The 18764-nt window shown below is 44.3% G+C and overlaps 1 protein-coding gene across 5 annotated transcripts in view; it reads right to left on the reverse strand.

Annotated features, from left to right (window-relative positions):
* Positions 1-18764, reverse strand: part of EPB41L2 (erythrocyte membrane protein band 4.1 like 2) — a 112911-nt gene that overhangs the window by 81033 nt on the left and 13114 nt on the right. For all 5 annotated transcript variants that reach the window (XM_056856948.1, XM_056856947.1, XM_056856946.1 and 2 more), the window contains 2 exons: positions 12115-12219; positions 3098-3140 (listed from right to left, as the gene is read on the reverse strand). In XM_056856948.1, coding sequence (XP_056712926.1) covers positions 3098-3140; positions 12115-12219 — 148 coding nt within the window. The remainder of the gene's footprint in view (positions 1-3097; positions 3141-12114; positions 12220-18764) is intronic.

Consider the following 18764-nt stretch of genomic DNA (forward strand, 5'->3'; position numbering starts at 1 on the left):
CCGCGCTTTTGCGACCCCTGTTCTGGGGCAACAGAAAACAACTTGGCACCCTCCTCTATATGACAGCCTTTCAAGTACTTGAAGATGGTTATCATATCCTCTCTCAGTCTTCGCCTCTTCAAGCTAAACATACCCAGCTCCTTCAACCTTTCCTCATAGGACTTGGTCTCCAGACCCCACACCAGCTTTGTTGCCCTCCTCTGGACATGTTCCAGCTTGTCTACATCTTTCTTAAATTGTGGTTCCCAAAACTGAACACAGTACTCTAGGTGAGGTCTAACCAGAGCAGAGTAAAGCGATACCATCACTTCGTGTGATATGGACACTATACTTCTGTTGATACAGCCCAAGATCCCATTTGCCTTTTTAGCTACAGCATCACACTGCTGACTCATGTTCAGTGTTTGGTCTACTAAGACCCCAAGATCCTTTTCACACACACTACTGTTCAGACAAGTCTCCCCCATCCTATAATTATGCATTTGATTTTCCCTACCTAAATGCAGAACTTTACATTTATCTTTGTTGAAGTGCATTTTATTAGTTTTAGCCCAATTCCCCAGCCAGTCTAGATCATCCTGTATCCTGGCCCTGTCTTCTACTGTATTTGCTAATTCTCCCAATTTAGTATCTGCAAATTTAATAAGGATCCCCTCTATTCCTTCATCCATATCATTTATAAAGATGTTGAACAACTCAGGGCCCAGGACAGATCCCTGAGGCACTCCACTAGTCACTCCTCTCCAAGTGGATGAGGAACCATTAACAAGCACTCTTTGGGTGCCATCTGTCAACCAATTACAGATCCACCTAACAGTAATAGGATCTAAATCACATTTTCCCAATTTGTCAACAAGAATACTATGTGGAACCTTATCAAAAACCTTGCTGAAATCAAAATAAACTATGTCTACAGCATTTCCCTGATCCAGCAAGGTAGTAGCTTTCTCAAAAAAGGAGACAAGATTAGTCTGACATGACTTGTTCTTGAGAAACCCGTGCTGGCTCTTAGTGATCAGATCCAGCCTTTCTAAATGCTCAAGGACTGACTGGCTGATTTGTTCAAAAACTTTTCCCAGTGCTGAAGTCAAGCTGATGGGTCAGTAGTTACCCGGATCCTCCTTTTTCTCCTTCTTGAAGTTGAGGACAACATTTGCCCGCCTCCAATCTGCTGGCACCTCACCTGTTCTCCAAGAATTCTCAAAAATAATGGAGAGAGGCTCAGAAACTACATCTGCAAGTTCTTTGAGTACCCTTGGATGCAATTCATCTGGCCCTGAGGACTTTGTTTCATTTAAAGAAACTAGTTATTTGTGCACTACCCCAATGCCAATCCTCGGCTGCAAATCCCTTTCCTCATAATGTGTTCTGTTTATGCCATGTTGAGCACCCACGCAAGAAAAGACTGAGGAAAAGTAGGAATTGAGCAGTTCTGCCCTCTCTTCATCTCCTGTTACAATTTCCCTTTCCAGTCCCCACAATGGGCTTATCTTGTCCTTATTCTTACTCTGTACATAGGAAAATAACCCTTTTTTGTTGGGTTTAGCATCTCTCGCTAGCCTAAGCTCCCTACAAGATTAGGTTTCCTTAGTTCTGCGTCTTGCGCAAGCAGAATCCACTCTTCGAGGGTAGGTGGGTCTGCTTGCATGAACCCCCAGTACAAGGTTTCGGGATTCAGTGCTTCCCGGAAACATTATATCTGTGTGGCCTCGCTCCAGTCCGCTAATTTGCTAGCGAGTCATTGAAATTCACTGGCAAATTCCCTGATGGAACTGGTGCCTTGGCGTAGTTGGAGAATGGTCGCTTTCGCCTTCTCACCCCGGAAAGGATCCTCAAAGCGTCTCCGCAGCGCCTGCATGAAGTCTTTTAAAGTCAGGATGGATCGGGTCCACAAGTCAAATTGTTGAATCATCCACTCCGCCGCTGCTCCCTCCAGCAGGGACGACACATATCTGACCCGGCTGTCCTCTGTGCGAAAGGTGGACCCTTGTTCCCTCATGAAGCTGTCCACTTGATGTAAGAAACACTGTAACCCCTCCACCGAACAATCAAAAGTTATTCGCTGATCTCTGTGCTGAGCATAGGGACGTGGTATCGGTTGCGGTACGGGCATGCCGGGTAGCCCCGGGGCAGGCTGTCCCGGCGGTGGTGCGCCTAGTTGCCTAGGCGGCAGCCGAGCAAGTTGTCCCGGTAATGGGGCTCCCGGTAGGCCTGGTTGCCCTGGCAGCGGCGGGGCTGGTTAGCCTGGTAGCGGCGGAGCTTGTTGGCCTGGTTGCCCTGGTCGGACTGGTGTGGGAGGCCGTGCCCGTTGCAACTTGCCAAACACCCACCACATCACGTCCACCACATTTGGTCACGCATCTGGGCCATTTGCTCCTCCAACGCCTGGTTTCGATCCTGCAGACGTTGGATTTCGTCCGTGGCCCCCCCGGTCTGTCCGGATTGAGGCCCTTGAAAGTTTGTAATCCAATCACCGAGGTCTTCCTCGGCCGGGTAATCCCCAACGTCTTGTGGAATATTGCTGGGGTGATCGGCTCTCGCCAGCCGCAAAAGGCTAGTCGTCGCTCTGCTCGGGTGGTCGTAATATATCGTTTGTGGGATTTAGCTGGTGATCCAGAGGTGACACTTTGGTTATAAGGCCCTCCTTCCACTTCCTAAAGGAGTCTTTTTTATTTCTCAACTCTTTAAAAAGCTGTTTATGGAGCCACCCTGGCCTCTTTAGGCTCCTCCCATTTTTCCTTCTCACTGGAATAGTTTGTGATTGCACCTTCAGTATTTCATTTTTAAGAAACTCCCACCCTTTTTGAACTCCTTAAGTATTTCTGACCATGGGATTCTACCCAGCATAATTTTAAGTTTGTTAAAATATGCTCTCCTATAGTCCAACATATATGTCTGACTACAGACAGTTTTTCCTTTCCCCAAGATTGTAAATTCCAAGATTACATGGTCACTACTACCCAGAGTGCCTACTTTAACCTCATCAACCAGATCTTCCCTGTTGGTGAGAATCAAATCTAAGATAGAAGATCCCCTTCCACATTCAACTTTCATTTGAAGACTGGTTTAACATACACTCAGACACAGAACTACTTACTTCGAATTTGCCTCTTGATTTCCTTTAACGGATCAAGCCAATTCTTTAAAAAAAAAAAAGGAAAAAAGAAGATTACTTGTGGGGAGGGGGAAGAGTGCATAACATTTAACATGAATCTTATATAAAGTTGTATACAATTAAATCAGCGTAATTTATCAGGGCATATTATTGTTATAAATTATTATATGTCTACCCCTTTTACATCTTTCTTTCTACTGCACACATTTTTCACTAAAAAGTCAGTTTTCCTGTTTTCTTAGAATCATCTTTGAAAGACTGAAAATGAATACAGAACTCTAACTTCTCTAACGATATCAATGTAGTATTCATTTGGTGATTTCTCACTTTATCAGAGATGTAAGTGCATAGCTTAAAGTACTGGCACCAACCCACTGATAGGATTCTACTTAGCAATTCTAACAAATTATGTCCACTATGTTGTATGTCTAAATTGTGTGCATTTTTTCCCAAGCTCTGAGTAAATATATGATGGCTGTCTACTTTTCTATCAGTCAGAACTGGCAGAACCCTGTAGATTTCATATGCCTGCTCTATTTAGTATCTATGCAGAGTCATAGTAAGCAGAGGATACCTACTTGTTCACAGAGGATTAGTTTCCCCCCCCATACAATATCAATGTTTCATTGTCAGAATGCAGAAAGCACTCCTTCACTCAATTAGAAATTAAATAATTGTATAATGATGTAGCTACATTAAATGTAGGTATATTCATAGTCACATTTTAAAAACTGCAAATATTCACAGTCTCTGTAAACACCAGCAATTCAAAAACATGGCTGCTTTTACTTATGGTGAAAGCATCTGAAACAATGAATAGAAAACTACTAAATAAATGTAAGCTTAACCCAAAATCTATCACCCTGGTCCTTTATACAGAATGGTCAGTTAGCTCTCTATGTCTTAGGATCCCAATGCTGAATTAGTGAGCCAATCTAATTCTCTGGTAAAAGAGAACATAGTATTCAGTTTCTACACCCCGCAGCTGCAGTCTAGCACAACAGCTGGCTCATAAACGGGTGGCTTGTGATGAGTGTACAAGAATGAGAAAAACACATCATTCAGCCCTTACTGGACTGCAGGTCAGAGTTTTGTGGCATTTTAATCTGAGGAGGCAATGGCCACAGCAGGAAAAAATGAATCACAGCATGCTGGTGCCAAGATGAGGGGAAAAAAAACCAATTCTATCTTAAGTTTTTTAATACTGGGGAGAAGGGGTAGTAATAGCAGCAATAATGACAGCCTGTAAAATCTGTTTTGGAGCATATAGTAGTATGTGCTCATCAGCCTCTAATTACAAAATCAGTATGAACATGAAGAAGCAGGGGGGGGGGAAATCTAACAGGAATTTAAAATATTTCATGAAAACCTCAAGTATATGCAAAAGATCTGAAATTACCGTATTTTCCGGCGTACAAGACGACTGGGCGTATAAGACGACCCCCCATTTTTACAGTTAAAATATAGAGTTTGGGATTGTCCCGAGTCCACGGCCTAGGGCCGGCCCTCGGGACTGCGCCCCAACCCCGCAGCCGCCCCCAGACCTCCTGGAGCGGCCCAACCCGAGTCCGCGGCCTGGGGCCGGCCCTCGGGACTGCGCCCCAACCCCGCGGCCACCCCCGGTCCTCCTGGGGCAGCTCAACCCCCGGGGAAACAACACCACTTATCGGGGTGGGAGAAAGAGGGGGCGGAGGCGGCCGGACGAGCTGGCAGCGCGCCGGGAGGCGGGGCTGGCGGAACAGGAGGAGGCCGGGGGCTGACCTCCCGGCATGGAAGAGTGTGTGCCGACCTGGCCCGGCCGGAGCAAATCCTGGAGGTGAGGTGGGGAGGGAGCCTCCCCTATTTGACTACATAAACATACTAATCACTATCCAGTGAAGCCGCTCAGTGCATGAAAAGGGGTATGTGATTATCTTACGTATTTTAGGGCCCCCCAAACAAACATGTTTATTTGTTTTTTTTTAAATATTTATATACCTGACTGTCTTCCAAGCATCTCAGGACTCAAGGTGGGTTAACAAACATGTTAACTGAACTGAGATACCATGCCAAATCATAGCAAACCAATGTCAGAATTTACTTTAAAAGGGGGGGGAGGGAGAGGGGATTTTGCATTGGTGAACTGTACAGCAAAACAAAACAAAACAAAAAAAAACCCAGTTGGTCCCTATCTTCTAAATTTAACAAAGGCAGAACGAGAAGGCAAAGGTGAAACCTGGATGGGAATCCACCAGCCTAACACAGACATGACATGTTTCTTTCAGGCCCATCTAGGCATCACATGAAACAAGCCTTGGACTACTTACCCTGAAGGCTCCTTCTGCTCTGAGGTACAGGGGACATCTTCAGATTGGGTGATTTCCTTCACTTGCTCAAGGAGGCAGGAACTAGATCTTCACTTTCTGACTCCTGAAGGAATCAACCTCCCACCTCTTAAATTCTAATACTTTCTGATCACTAAAAACTCTAAGCATAGACAGGAAGGATCCACATGAAATTAACCAACACATAGAACAGACTATACAGTGCAACACCACTGAAAGACAACAAAGTCTGAACAAGAAAACAGGCAGAACAGAATGTGTAGGCAGAATGAACTGTCCTTGTTGTGCCCCCCCAATACACACACAGCAAACAGATTCAAACCTCACAGGGGCAAGTCCAAAGGTAATCCAAAAGCCAAATCCAAGGGTTCAAGCCGAGGTCCAGACAGAGCAAACAGTTCACAGCAAGGTCAGGAGTCGATAGATGTGATGCTTCCACACAGCTTCGCCCTTTCCAGCTGCTTATCAACACCATGCCACTCAGGCAGCCTGTAATGCCATGCACTTGCCAGCCACCTCAGACCTGCTCCTGCAAACACTCATCCCCACTGTCACTGCTGGGTCGGTACCTAGCTGCCAGTCTAGCACTTCTCCTCCAATCCTGCAAGGTCCTACGTGTTCACTTCCTCTGCCGTTCCTGAGGCTCTGGTGACGAGGGGGGTGAGCAGAGAGGCAGCTGGCTTTCTGCAGCTGGCTCAGAGCTGGAGAGCTAAGGAGTTACTGTGCTGGTTCCTGGCTGCGGGTCTGGGTTGGGCCCCGCAGTGGCTGCTTCTTCCTGTGCCACCTCCTCTGCTGGCTGTGTATAGAAGCCAGGGTTGCTGGCTGACTCTTCATCAAAGGAGTCATCAGTGTCCCCTGGACCCAGCTGGGCCATGACAGTCCTAAACTTATCCAAATTTCTAAAACTGGTGTTGACGCCTTTCATTGTTACCTATAAACTTTTTTAAATTAAATTATTTCCGTGGTTAACATAACCTTTCTTCCTTTCCACATTCTCTTCATCTTGTTCTTCTCCTACACTGGGTGGGGAAGATGCCCTCCGCTTGCACTATGCTCTGCAACACCCTTCGTCTGAAGGCAGAGTCCGCCGATGAATATACACTCAGTTTATAGTGACAGACGAACGTGGAAATGGAAGACCACATTGCAGCTTTGGAAATTTCCTCATTGGTTAATTGATTATTGAATACAGTAGATGTAGCTGCGCTCCTAACCGAATGAGCCGTGACTCCAGTGAGTATAAGCCTGTTACTAGACTTGTAAGCCTGTTCAATGCAGCGCCTGATGGTATAACTGATGGTGACCCCGGACATGGTCTTGCCCTTATCAGGGGCCATCAAGGTGATAAACAGGGAATCAGAGGTCCTGATGCTCTCAGTACATTATATATAGATGCAGAGGGCTCTTCTTATATCCAAGGAGTGCCATTCCCTCTCTCTAGCATGTTATAGGTGCGGACAAAAGGATGGCTGAACAATTTCCTGTTCCCTATGGAAACGCGTGTTGACTTTTGGCACGAAGGATGGGTCTGGTCAAAGGATCATCTTGTCCCTATGGAAGATGCAGAGGCCAGACCTTATGGATAGAGTGCCAAATTCTGAGACTGCATGCCGAAGTAATTGCTGTCAAGAACAGTGTCTTCATTCTAAGCCGCCTTAGGTCCACCACTTGCAGAGGCTCAAATGGAGACTTAGGGCTGTCAGCATTGTGTAAAGACTCCAGGTAGGAATCTGTGGATCACCACTGGTGAGGTCAAGCTAACACCCCGCAAAAAGGCTTTAACATGAGGGTGTTTGGAAATGGTGAAACCGGAAACTCTCAGAACCAAGGGGTATAGCTGCCAACTGTCTGTGGAGAATGGCGGTCTTGAGACCCTGTCGCCTATCATGCTGTAGGAAGCATAGCAGATTGACAACCTTCAGCTTGAAAGGGTTCACCTGCTTGCAACGGTACCAGTGGGCGAAAGCCTTCCAAGAGGTGTTGTATATGCAACGAGTGGAAGGCCTGCGGGATGCCAGGATGGTGTCAGCTATATCGGAGTTGTAACCAAATCCTAGAAGATCCCTTTCAATGACCAGGTGGTGTTTGTACCACTCTGGATCCAGATGACAAATTGGTCCCTGGAGTAAAAGATCGTGACGATCCGGTAGCCTCCATGGGTCCTTGAACAACATTTCCATTAGAGCCGGAAACCAAGGGCGTCTTGGCCAGTCGGGAGCAATGAGAATGACTGTGGCCTTTAATAGCCAGACTTTTTGTAGGACCCTCAGGAGTAGTGGGAACGGAGGGAAGGCATACAGAAGTCCCGATGGCCAGGGCATCCATTTGTTCCGCCATATAATGTCGGTAATGTATAAAAAACTGCGGTAGCTGGTGATTGATGGGCGAGGCAAAGAGATCTGTTATTGGGTTCCCTGCACGCTGTGTTATTTGATAGAAAACTTCCTGATATAAGGCCGACTCAGACTTGCCCAGGCTTTGGCGATTGAGCCAGTCTCCTTGCACATTCAGTACCCATTGGATGTACTCTGCCGAGATGGACAGATGGCTGGACTCCGCCCAACTCAGAACCAGTTTGGCCTCCTTGTGCAGGGTGGATGATCTTGAACCGCCCTGCCCTGTTTGTTGACATGAGCCTTGGTGGCTACATTGTTGGCCCTGATCAAGAGATGCTTTCCTTTGAGTTGAAGATGGAAGTGATGAAGAGCCTTCAGGATGGCCCTGATCTCCAGGGCATTGATGTTCAGCATCTTTTCCTGAGAGCTCCACAGACCTTGTGCTAGTTGGTCCTGGAGAGTGTCCCCCCCCAGCCCGATAGGCTGGCATCGGTAAAGAGTTGGGCTGGAGGGTCATGTATGTATTGGAGACCCTTGGTGAGGTTGGAAGTAAGGGACCACCAACTGAGGCTTAGGAGGACTTAGGAGTTAAGAAGCAGCTTTCTGTCTCTTTTTCTCAGGATGTCTTGCTGAAATGGCCTTAGGGACCACTACAGGGGCCTCGCACAGAACCAGGCCCATGGCACTGTCGGAACAAAAGAAATCATAAGTCCCTGGAGCTTGGTAAGGACCATGAGCCGAACTGAGGATGCTTTTTGTATAGATCTTGTCCTCTGGAAGGTAGAGGGAGTTTGAAATGGTGTTTATGTAGACTCCTAGGTGCAGCAATTTCTGCAAGGGCTTGAGGAAGCTCTTGTCCCAGTTCACCAGGAAGCCGTGACTCTCCAACAGGTGTATGAAGCATTTTGTGTGTGCCAGACTCAGATCTTTGGATAGGGCACAGATGAGCAAGTCATCCAGGTACATCCCTCCTGCTGGCCAGGGCCACCAGTGTCACCAGGACTTTCGTAAAAACACTGTGTGCTGAGACCAGGCCAAATGGAAGGGCTCGGAACTGGAAATGTTGATTTTGATATATGAACCACAGAAATCTCCGGTGGTGTGGGTGAATAGGAATATGGAGGTGGGCCTCTGTCATGACCATGAGATAGGCTTCTGGTCTTAGAGCCTCCGCGACTGAGCACAGCATTTCCATCCTGAGAATGTGCCTGTTTATATGTTTCAGGTCCAGGATGGCATGCCAATCTCCATTCCTTTTGGGCACGGATGGCAGATTGGATGGCATGCCAATCTCCATTCCCTTTGGGCAAGGTGAAAAATGCCAAATATACACCTAAACACCATTCTGATGGGTCCAGTTTTGATTGCTTGAATGTCCAAAAGATGCAGTGGTTCTCAAGAGCTTGCCCCTGTTTGCTGAGGCTGGAGAGATGATAAACTGAAGGGGGGGGGGGTTCTTGAGGAAAAAAAACCTGTGCTTGACGATTTGAAGGAGCCAATGATCTGGATGGGAGGCCTCCCATCGATGGACAAAACGATTCAGTCTTCCCACCAGTAGCAACATGGAGTCACTCCTTTCCTGAACAAGGGTTCTTGTCAGCTCTTTCAGAGTGGTACTGCGAGAAATTAGCTGGTCTAGAGAAATGGCCTCCTCGATGAAAGAAGCTTCTATTTGATGGCCATTGGCCCCTCTGCTGATCAGACCTGTAACAGAGAAGCGCATGAAAGGAGCGAAAAGGAGGATGGAGAAGGGAAACCTTTGTTCTCTGTGCAAGTTCTTCGGCATAGCCTTCTTTTTGTCATTGGTTTCTACCAAAACCTCATCTAACATGTCACCAAAGAGCCTAACTCCAATACGGGTACTCCATTAATACAGACTTAGAACGCAGGTCTACCTGCCATGTGCGTAGTCTCAGAGCCCTCCTGACTGTGGAATGGTTTGAGCTGCAAATGACATAGTGTTCAGAGTGGAATCAGCCAAGAAGGTGCCAGCCTTCAACACATCAATAGATGGTGGGCCATCTATTCCTCTCTCCACCCTGAAAGTTTTCTTCTGAGGGGGAGCCTCCCTCCCTGGGCTCAAACTGCGGGGGATCAGGGCACAACCCTTGAGAGCCATGCACTGAAGGAGCTGGAGAAGAGAACTGAATGGCCTGCAGCCCCTCTACAGAAGCATTCTGCACAAGCTTCGTGAGCTCTGATCTTAAAAGACTCTGTACATTACTGGCCGTAGCAGTCTCCAAGCTGGCGTGCTGGACTGAGGCTTGCTCTGCTGTAGCTGCACTAGCTGTAGGCAGGCTTTGTGGAGCACTCTGGGAACTGCTGAAAGCAGCAGCAGAATGTTCCACAGGTGGGGCCTTTTTCGTGCCTTTTTTGTAAGTAGAAACCGACTTTCTTTCTTTTATTGGTGCCCCCCCGCATCCTTTCCCTTTTCCTTAAGGCTGCTAGAGTGGCTGCAAGAGGATTCTACTAGGGGCTGCGGCATAGCCACTAGTAGGCCTGGATCCAAATCCTCTGGGGAAATGTACTGGTCATTTTGCATGACAGCCATCTTGTTTTGGCAGGAACTAGTGAGTCGATTGAGGCAATGAGAAACAGAAAAAAAACTAGTGAAAAAAGGGACAAATGGACAGAAAAAGGGACAAATGGAAACAAGTCCAAAAGGAAAGGAGAAATATATAGGATAGAGTTAGAAATAGTGAAAAAGGGAAGTTTCCTAAAGGCAGTTGCAGGCAGCAGAGAGCTGCATAGAAGCTGCTCTCCCTTTGTGAGGAAGGAGGGAAGTTGATTCCCTCAGGAGACAGAAAGTGAAGATCTAGTTCCTGCCTCCCTGAGCAAGTGAAGGAAATCACCCAATCTGAAGATGCCCTCCTCCTCAGAGACTTAACAATGGGTACTTACACAATATAAGTATCAGTTTGGGACTTCTCACAATTTATAATCAAGATTCTGCTTAAGTTAAACCTAACTGTTGATAAGTTATAAGGCTGAAACAGTTACATATTCCTCTGAAGTACAGAAATACTTGCTGGGAAAAAGGCAAGAAATTTGTGTGTAGATATTCTCGTAGCAGAATTTTGCTTATTGGGTCTCACTCTCCCTTGTATTTGTCCTGGTCTAGTGCTGCCCTGCCTTCATGGAGGCAATAACTTCAGAGATCTTCATCTGGCTTTGGAAATATTCTATACAACCTAGTGCAGGGGTGTCAAACAAAAGGCCCTTGAGAGCCACCCATGGCAGCCACCGCCCACTCTTGATGTGGGCTGGGGAGCCTGCTGCAGGCTTGCCAACAGAGGCAGCCACCACCACCCCTCGATCTGGGCTGGCAAGCCTGCTGCGGGGTCACCAGCCAAGGCAACCACCTCCCAGTCCTGATCTGGGCCAGGTGGCCCACTGATCTGGGCTGGGTAGCCCACTGCGGTCTTGCCAACCTCCACAGTCCCAATCTGGACAGGCGAGCCTGCTGTGGTCTCGCCAGCCGAGGGAGCCACCCCTAACCCTGGATCTAGGCTAGCAAGCCCACTGCTGGCTCACCAGCTGAGGCAACCATCACCACCCAGCTCCTGATCTGCGCTGGCGAGGAATGGCCCAGCCCAACCAAGTGACATCTATGTCACACCCAGCCCTTGTAACAAATTAATTCGACACCCCTTATCTAGTATGTCTGTCTCATAAATATTAGGTCTTTGCCTTCTCTGCTCTCCGTGCAGAAACTCTTCCCTTCTAATCTTTTTCTGGTCTTGTCTATCTACTTATGGTCCCCCGGTCTAAATCCTGTAATTAGTCTTCAGTACAGGGCACCCTAATGCAGGAAAATAAAGGACTAAGTTTGGGCAAAATCAGTTAAGGCACTCCTAATGAGATCAACAATTCTACCAATAATATTTGAAGTATTTGTACGTGATGCAGAATCTTCTATTTGTAGATGAGAAACAGAATGTAAAGTTCTTTTCCATTTGCATTCTCCCCTCTTTTTGTATTTCTACTTATGAGTCAAGACACTGACAAATAGAACCCAACAGCTGATACATAATGAAATGCTTTGCCAAAGCATCTGTAACATGAAAAACAACTGAAGACAGGGCCAAAGAGTTCTTTGCTTATGCTTTGGAGCTAAAGGGATTTGTGGGAGAAGCCTTTATTTGCTGCCCCTTTTGCCCCTGCTCATTTCAAGGTATGACCATATTCAAGATAAGCCTCCAAATAGGCTATGTACAGGAGTTTAATCTGAATTAGGATTGAAACTGTGTATAAAATGGAATACAAATGTACCTCCCATTTCTTAATAAAAATTACAAACTAATTTAAATGGAAAATCCCACAGAAATGTAATACTTACCTTCTGATCAGAGTAGTCTTGAAACAACAAACCAAAATAGTCCTTTTCCAGTAAATTGAGATGTCCACACACCTTGTCAAACAGCACTTGGCCTTTAGCTTTTTTCTAGAAATTAAGCCCATACACACAAACCCATCAGTAATAGGGTAGTTTACTTAAGTTTTTATATCAAAACAGCAATAAAATTAGTAACACTTATTTAGAAATTCTTATATTTTAAACCTGTTAACACAAAATAAAATTGTTTAGCATGTTGTCCTTTTTCATTATTAGAAAAGTCCAAGCAAAAAACCTGCTAAAACTCCTCATTGCAAGTCTTAAATTATTCAGTTATCATGTTGTACAGTATTGGGATACGTCTGTTCTCAAATTCAATCACCGACAGGTTATATGCGGATAAAATTAAGAACTGTTGAACAGCTACATTTTCAATACATGACACTAAACGATATTTGCAATCCACTACCACATTGTGCCCACAGTATGAGACAAAAGCAAGTTATTTTAAAAAAATAAGAACATAAAAGCAAGGGTACTTGGTAAGGATACACAATGCACATTGTTTGATAAGGAGCTTTCAAAAAATAAATATTTCAAGAGGTGTTGCCTTGTTATCTTTGCAACCAAACAAAAGGAACAGGCCCTCCAAACTGGAAAAAACAAAATAAGGACCTCTAAACAGAAAGGCAAATAATAATATGAATAATTATATAAATGAAACATATTTGTAATCAAATAAATTGTGTAACAGATATCAGTGATGAATGAGTGTGTAACAAAACCATCTAACATAAACCATCTAACATAAAGTAAATACTAAAATTAACAATGAAAGAGAAAAAAGCATAAATATTAATATGTATCCATAGAAAACAACAATAGAACGTAACAAAAGGAACATGAATAATATTTGTACAAAAAATGTGAGGTCCTGATATTTTGATACTGACGGTAATTAATATCTTATTCAGTAATAACTTCATGCCTTCAAAATATGAGAAGAAACAAAGACAATAGCCAAAGTGCTGGCACAGTTGCATTTGTGTTCTGTTATAGGTCTTACAGTAGCTGAGGTAAAACATATATATCAATTATTAAATTATGGCAAATTCAATAGAATTGTGATGTCAATGGCATCTTCCAAAAAAAATATAGCATCTGCTATATTGCAACACTTCAAGAAAAATATTCATATTACTTGCTTTTCTGTTTAGAGGTCCTTGTTTTGTTTTTCTTGCGTACAAATGAGGCCTTCATACATGCATGCCCCAACTCCGGTACATGTTCTTCTAGGTATACATGGGCATGTTTACAGGCAATATCATAAAAAGGAATGAGACATTTCTAAATTCAGTGATTCATTTGAATTGGTTATAAAGGTGGTAGATAAATGAAGAAGAAAAGTTGTTTTTTATATGTCGAAAGGTTTGAGTCGACATATAAACTTGCTTACAATCACTTCCCCTCCCCACAACAGTGAGGTAGGTGGGGCTGAGAGAGTGACTAGCCCAAGGTCATACAGCTGGCTTCATGTGTAGGAGCGGGGAAACAAATTCAGTTCACCAGATTAGCCTCCGCCGCACATGTGGAGAAGTGGGAAATCAAACCCGGTTCTCCAGATTAGAGTCCACCGCTCCAATCCACCACTCTTAACCACTACACCACGCTGGTGTAGTTGGTGTGGTTGAAAAGAGGCAATTTGAAGTGAAATGTAAGCAATAAAATGGTTGACTGTATAAAGCAGCAAGAGTGCCCACCTGGAAGCCGACCAACAGATACTATAATTATAGAAAGAATTCCATGTTTCTGTGGTTCATGCAGCCCAAAAAGTAAGAAAGTAGGTAGACAAAATGACCAGGGGGGCATTAGAACTAGGATTTCTGATAGGAGAGACATAATAGTGTGGTTGGAGGGGATAAAATAAAATTGCCTGAATATTTATCCACAGATAAGACATCCTGGATCCCACAACCTATTTGGTGGTATTCTAAACAGACTCAGATTATCGGTTTTATAACAATAATTCAGATGAAAGCATCCTACTAGAAATATTTGTTTTCCAGTAAACCATTCTACTTGCTTCTTACTTTTGGTATTTCCAGAAGCTACATATATAGCAATCTATATAAGCACAGCATTTTTTGTAAACACTTAGGCACTTTTAATGGTTGTGGTAATTGAAATCATGAGGTTGGCAAATACTAAAATTATTTTAGTAGCTTTATTCTTTCCTCTGCATCACAAATTGGTTATTTCCATGCAATTCTTCTGGCAATGATCAAAAGCAGGCAGAAATTCTATTTTCAGAGTACTAGACATTTAGCACAGAATTTGTTGCTCCAAACAGCAGCATACAAAATATAAAAGCAAAGAACAGCTTGCTCTCAATATATAATCAAGGGTAGGGAGATTAGCTTTTGCAGTTTTTGTTAATGCTTTGAAACACTGCAACAAACCGCATGCTACCCTACACTGCCAAGCAAATCCTACATCCCTGTTCTGCTCTTTGTGGCATTTAGTAAAGCAGCCAAAACATGACATTTTAAAAACCTGGTAGCTGAAAAGAATTTTTGAAATTGCTCATCATGCAGATTTCAGAAGACGCCACTGCAATTCCACAGAAACCCCTTCAACTGCCTATGTGTAGGCTCTTGTGACACTAAAGTTATTGTGCCTAGCAGTCACTGATAGAAAGTGCATAACTGAACAAGCCTGCTATGCTCTGTGAGCTATGTACTATGCAGTATTTGTGAGTAACACTGTACAAATACAAAGGACAAGAAGGGGGGAAAGGTATGCAATGCTACTACCCAACACAATAAGCACATTGTTTATTCCTTCAAAAAGAATCAAAGCACATTCATACAAGACTGAACTGCTCAATTTATATCCAAGTTCTTACAGTTTGAATGAGATCCTTTTTATCAGTTGAAACACAAACAACAGTATGCACTTACTAGCAAACAACCAGAGAACAAGTAAAATAAATACCAATAATCAATACTCCTGCTTTTTCCAAAGGGTTAACAAAAACCCATCTAAGGAGGAGGGGATGGGAGGGACTAGAACATAGCAAAAGCAGAAGAACAACAAGCTCAGTCCTGATCCTAAACTCTTCCTCGTCCACCTTACAGGGTTCTTGTGAGCACAGAAATAGAGGAGGGGAGATCAAACTTTGGGACCCTATGGAGGAAAAAGGGATGTAAATATCTAAATAGAGACATTATGAATTTACAAATATGGACTGCAGCAAGATCAACAGCAGCAACGACCAGCTGCCATCCAGCTGTTTCTCGGTGAGACTGCCACCTTCTAGGACAATTCTCAAGTCCTAGAACAATTCCCCAGCTTTTGAAATATCTTGATAGACAATGATATAACATTGGAGCCTGGCATGGGACTTCAGTGATGGGGAATGCTTCATCAGTTACTTTGCTTGCAATGCAGCTTTCAAAACAACAGGGGCCAGATACGGTACCTCCAGAAAAAGATAAAGGCTGCAGCTCTGTCCCCCAGGATCAGACTAAAAACCCCACCTCCCATGATATTTGAATGTTTAATTCTTCCTAGGGTTGCAAGTGCTGTCATATTCATGAACTGCATGAAATCATTAAACTCTTATATCACTGCCAATACACTTCAGCTGTTCAGGCGTGCATAAAATATGGTCATGCAGTCATCTTTGAAATGCCTTTTGTTATAAAGATTTAATTAGAACAGTGCCTCTGTGTAGAAAAATGGCTCTAATGCAATACTCATTTACTTTACACAGCCCTAGTATTTAGATAGCACTTTAGGTCACATGACATTCTTTAGTGAACTGAATACATCCTCACAAAACAAAGTCCTTAAAATTATTCAGATCTTTTCTCATTTTCTACATCAGGACAATTACATCATCCCAAATATATATGCAGACATTTTAGATGAATAAGTAGAATGTGCAGTTTTATTAGGGCGTAGTTCAACAATGTCTTACAAAACATTTTTTATATTTGTTGAGAGAGAAAATGTCTTGTACTCTATTGAAAATCAAACAGCTCTCTAGTCTGGCAGTAACAAAACAAAACAAAATCCCATTAACTCCCTAAATATGGCCATCTATTCCTATTTCACAAGACTGATGGGAGTACAGCCATAAGGGCCTTTGGCTGGATGGGGGAAAAAGCTGTGGGCAGCAGGTAGACAGAGGACAAATGAATTAGCAGCTGTTGGCTTGGCAGAGAAAGCAGTTCAGTTCTCAGCTCTCCAAGACTTCTGTTAATACTGCCAGAGGCAGGAATGCCCAAGGCCTAGCCAAGTTGGGGGGAGGGGAGATATGGACAAGTTTACCCTATATTTTTACCAGAAGTCAGGGTAATTCTACCTTCTGTGATTTATTCAGACATTGTAATGTCACATACACAATGAATCTTCCTCTGATTGTCGATTATGAAACGGTGTATACAATATATTTTCTAAATGATAAGATACGCAGAGGGGGGAAATTCAAATGTATATCATCTATTGTTATGAATATACTAAACTGTATTGCAAATGAATATTTTCAAATATAGACCCCGTAAGTATCAAGGCTTTTCTGTGCAGTAGAAAGTATAATTAAAACACTTTTTAAAAAACATTTTCCATCCACTTGTTTCTGCAGGATAGCCCACTTCTTCCAGTATGTGTGTTAAGAACTACATCTTGATATTGCCTTGCTATAGTAACCACATAATTTGGAAGAAAAAAATCAGCCAAGGCAAAACAAGATATTTTTGTGCAACAAATTTGCAGCCCTGTGATGCTCTAGGGCAATTTCACCACAGATGTGACAGACAGGTTAGGTTCTGCCTCTCCCTTAGAGCGACCGATGAGAGCTGACGGAATGTTACACAGAGAGAGATAGTTGGAAAATAGCAGTTAAGAGGGGTGTTGAGGGAGAGCGTTAGAGAGAAAAGAGTAGGCTTCAGTGAAGCTGAGGCAAACAACCTCTTAAAACTAAACTGGAACAAAAAGTCAATTTGTAATAAATGATCCCAAAAGCTGGAACAGGGAAACAGTCCAAAATTCAAGGGAAAAGAAATGTTGTAACCTCTACCATACTTTCTTCAGGGTTATATCCAAACCTTAAATAAAAGTTAACTGTTTATTTGTTTAACCCTATGGGATTTGAGTCTCAGGGAAAGAAACACACACAAGTTAATATCTCAGTCTCTATATATTATTACAAATAAATGGTGGCAGCATGTGAATAGAACAGTGTTTGAGCCCTCACCACAATAACTCAGTGAAGTGTTTGAGTGATGGCTGGGGGTTGGGCTACCATGTCTGTTGATGTCTCTGAAAGAGAGTACCTGAGAGGTGAAATAGGCATGGCTCTCTAGAGATTTTAAAAGAGACAAGAAGGATAGTGACACGTGACAGCCTAACCTACTTGTAACCCTGAACTTGAGAGAGAGGTGTGGCGGATGGTAGGCACTCTGTGTGAGTGGAGAAGGGGTGACACAGCAGCATTATCCTGGTCACAAAAACAACATTAACTAGAAGATGCACTGTACATCCTCATGATTTTCAAAGGCAAGATGCACCACCGTATTGCTATTTTCATGACATTCTTTCTGAATAATAAGCTGGAAGTACAGAACCTCTAATACAGGGGTGTCAAGCATGCAGCCCGCGGGCCGGATTCGGCCCCCGGAGGGCTTTTATCCGGCCTGAGAAGCCAAGGCACCTAGTCCCCCTCCCCCCGGCCTTTTCTGGGCTTCCCGAGGCCCGTGCGTGGCTGGGGAGGGATTGGGGAAGGCTTTCGCCCGGTTGCGCCGGGCCGTGAGGTCGCTGACGCGCCCAGGGGTGAGGCCCTTTCCCAGTCATGCCGGGCTGTGAGGCCACTGGCGAGGCCGGGGGTGGAGGGAGAGACCTTTTCCGGGTAGTGCCAGGCCGCGAGGCTGCTGGTGTGGCCGGGGGTGGGGTGGAGGCCGTTTCCCAGTCTTTCTTTCTTTCTCTCCCTCCCTCCTTTTCTTTCTCTCCCTCTCTCCCTTTTCTTTCTTTCTTTCCTTCTTTCTTTCCTTCTTTCCTTCTTTCTTTCTTTCTCTCCTTTCTTTCGTATGTATTTATTTATGCACACATGACTCAGCCTGACCAAGTGACATTTATGTCATATCCGGCCCTCCTAACAAATGAATTTGACACCCCTGCTCTAATAAAAAGAGAATTCCATTCAACCAGATTACAACTCGAACTAAAATTGGTTGTAGAGGTTGTAGAGGAAGACCTCTTAGATGTGCCCTCGAGGAAAGGCCGTAAGGATTGTTCATACAACTGGGCCTTGAGCTTGAGGGCCCCATCCTGCCTAGCTCTCTGGGCAAGTGAACTGCAATGCTGGCAGGAAGCCGCTATATGCCCCTCTCCTAGGCAGTAAATGCACTCACTGTGCTCGTCGATCTGAGACATTTTTATCCTGCAGGATGTACACTTTTTGAAAAGTGCCATCCCGCTCTCCATGAAGGAAGAAAGCAGAAGAAAACACAAGAGCTCACCAGACACATTCTATCTCTCGTGGTGGCGAATACAGAACTGGAGGGACGGCCGTTCGCCCCTCCCCATCACATGACTGTTTGGGCAGGAAGAGCTGTTGATGGGGGAGGGGAGCGAGCGGAACAAAGTTTCTG

The sequence above is a fragment of the Euleptes europaea genome, chromosome 10 (assembly GCF_029931775.1).
Source record: "Euleptes europaea isolate rEulEur1 chromosome 10, rEulEur1.hap1, whole genome shotgun sequence".
In the NCBI taxonomy this organism is placed as follows: domain Eukaryota; kingdom Metazoa; phylum Chordata; class Lepidosauria; order Squamata; family Sphaerodactylidae; genus Euleptes; species Euleptes europaea.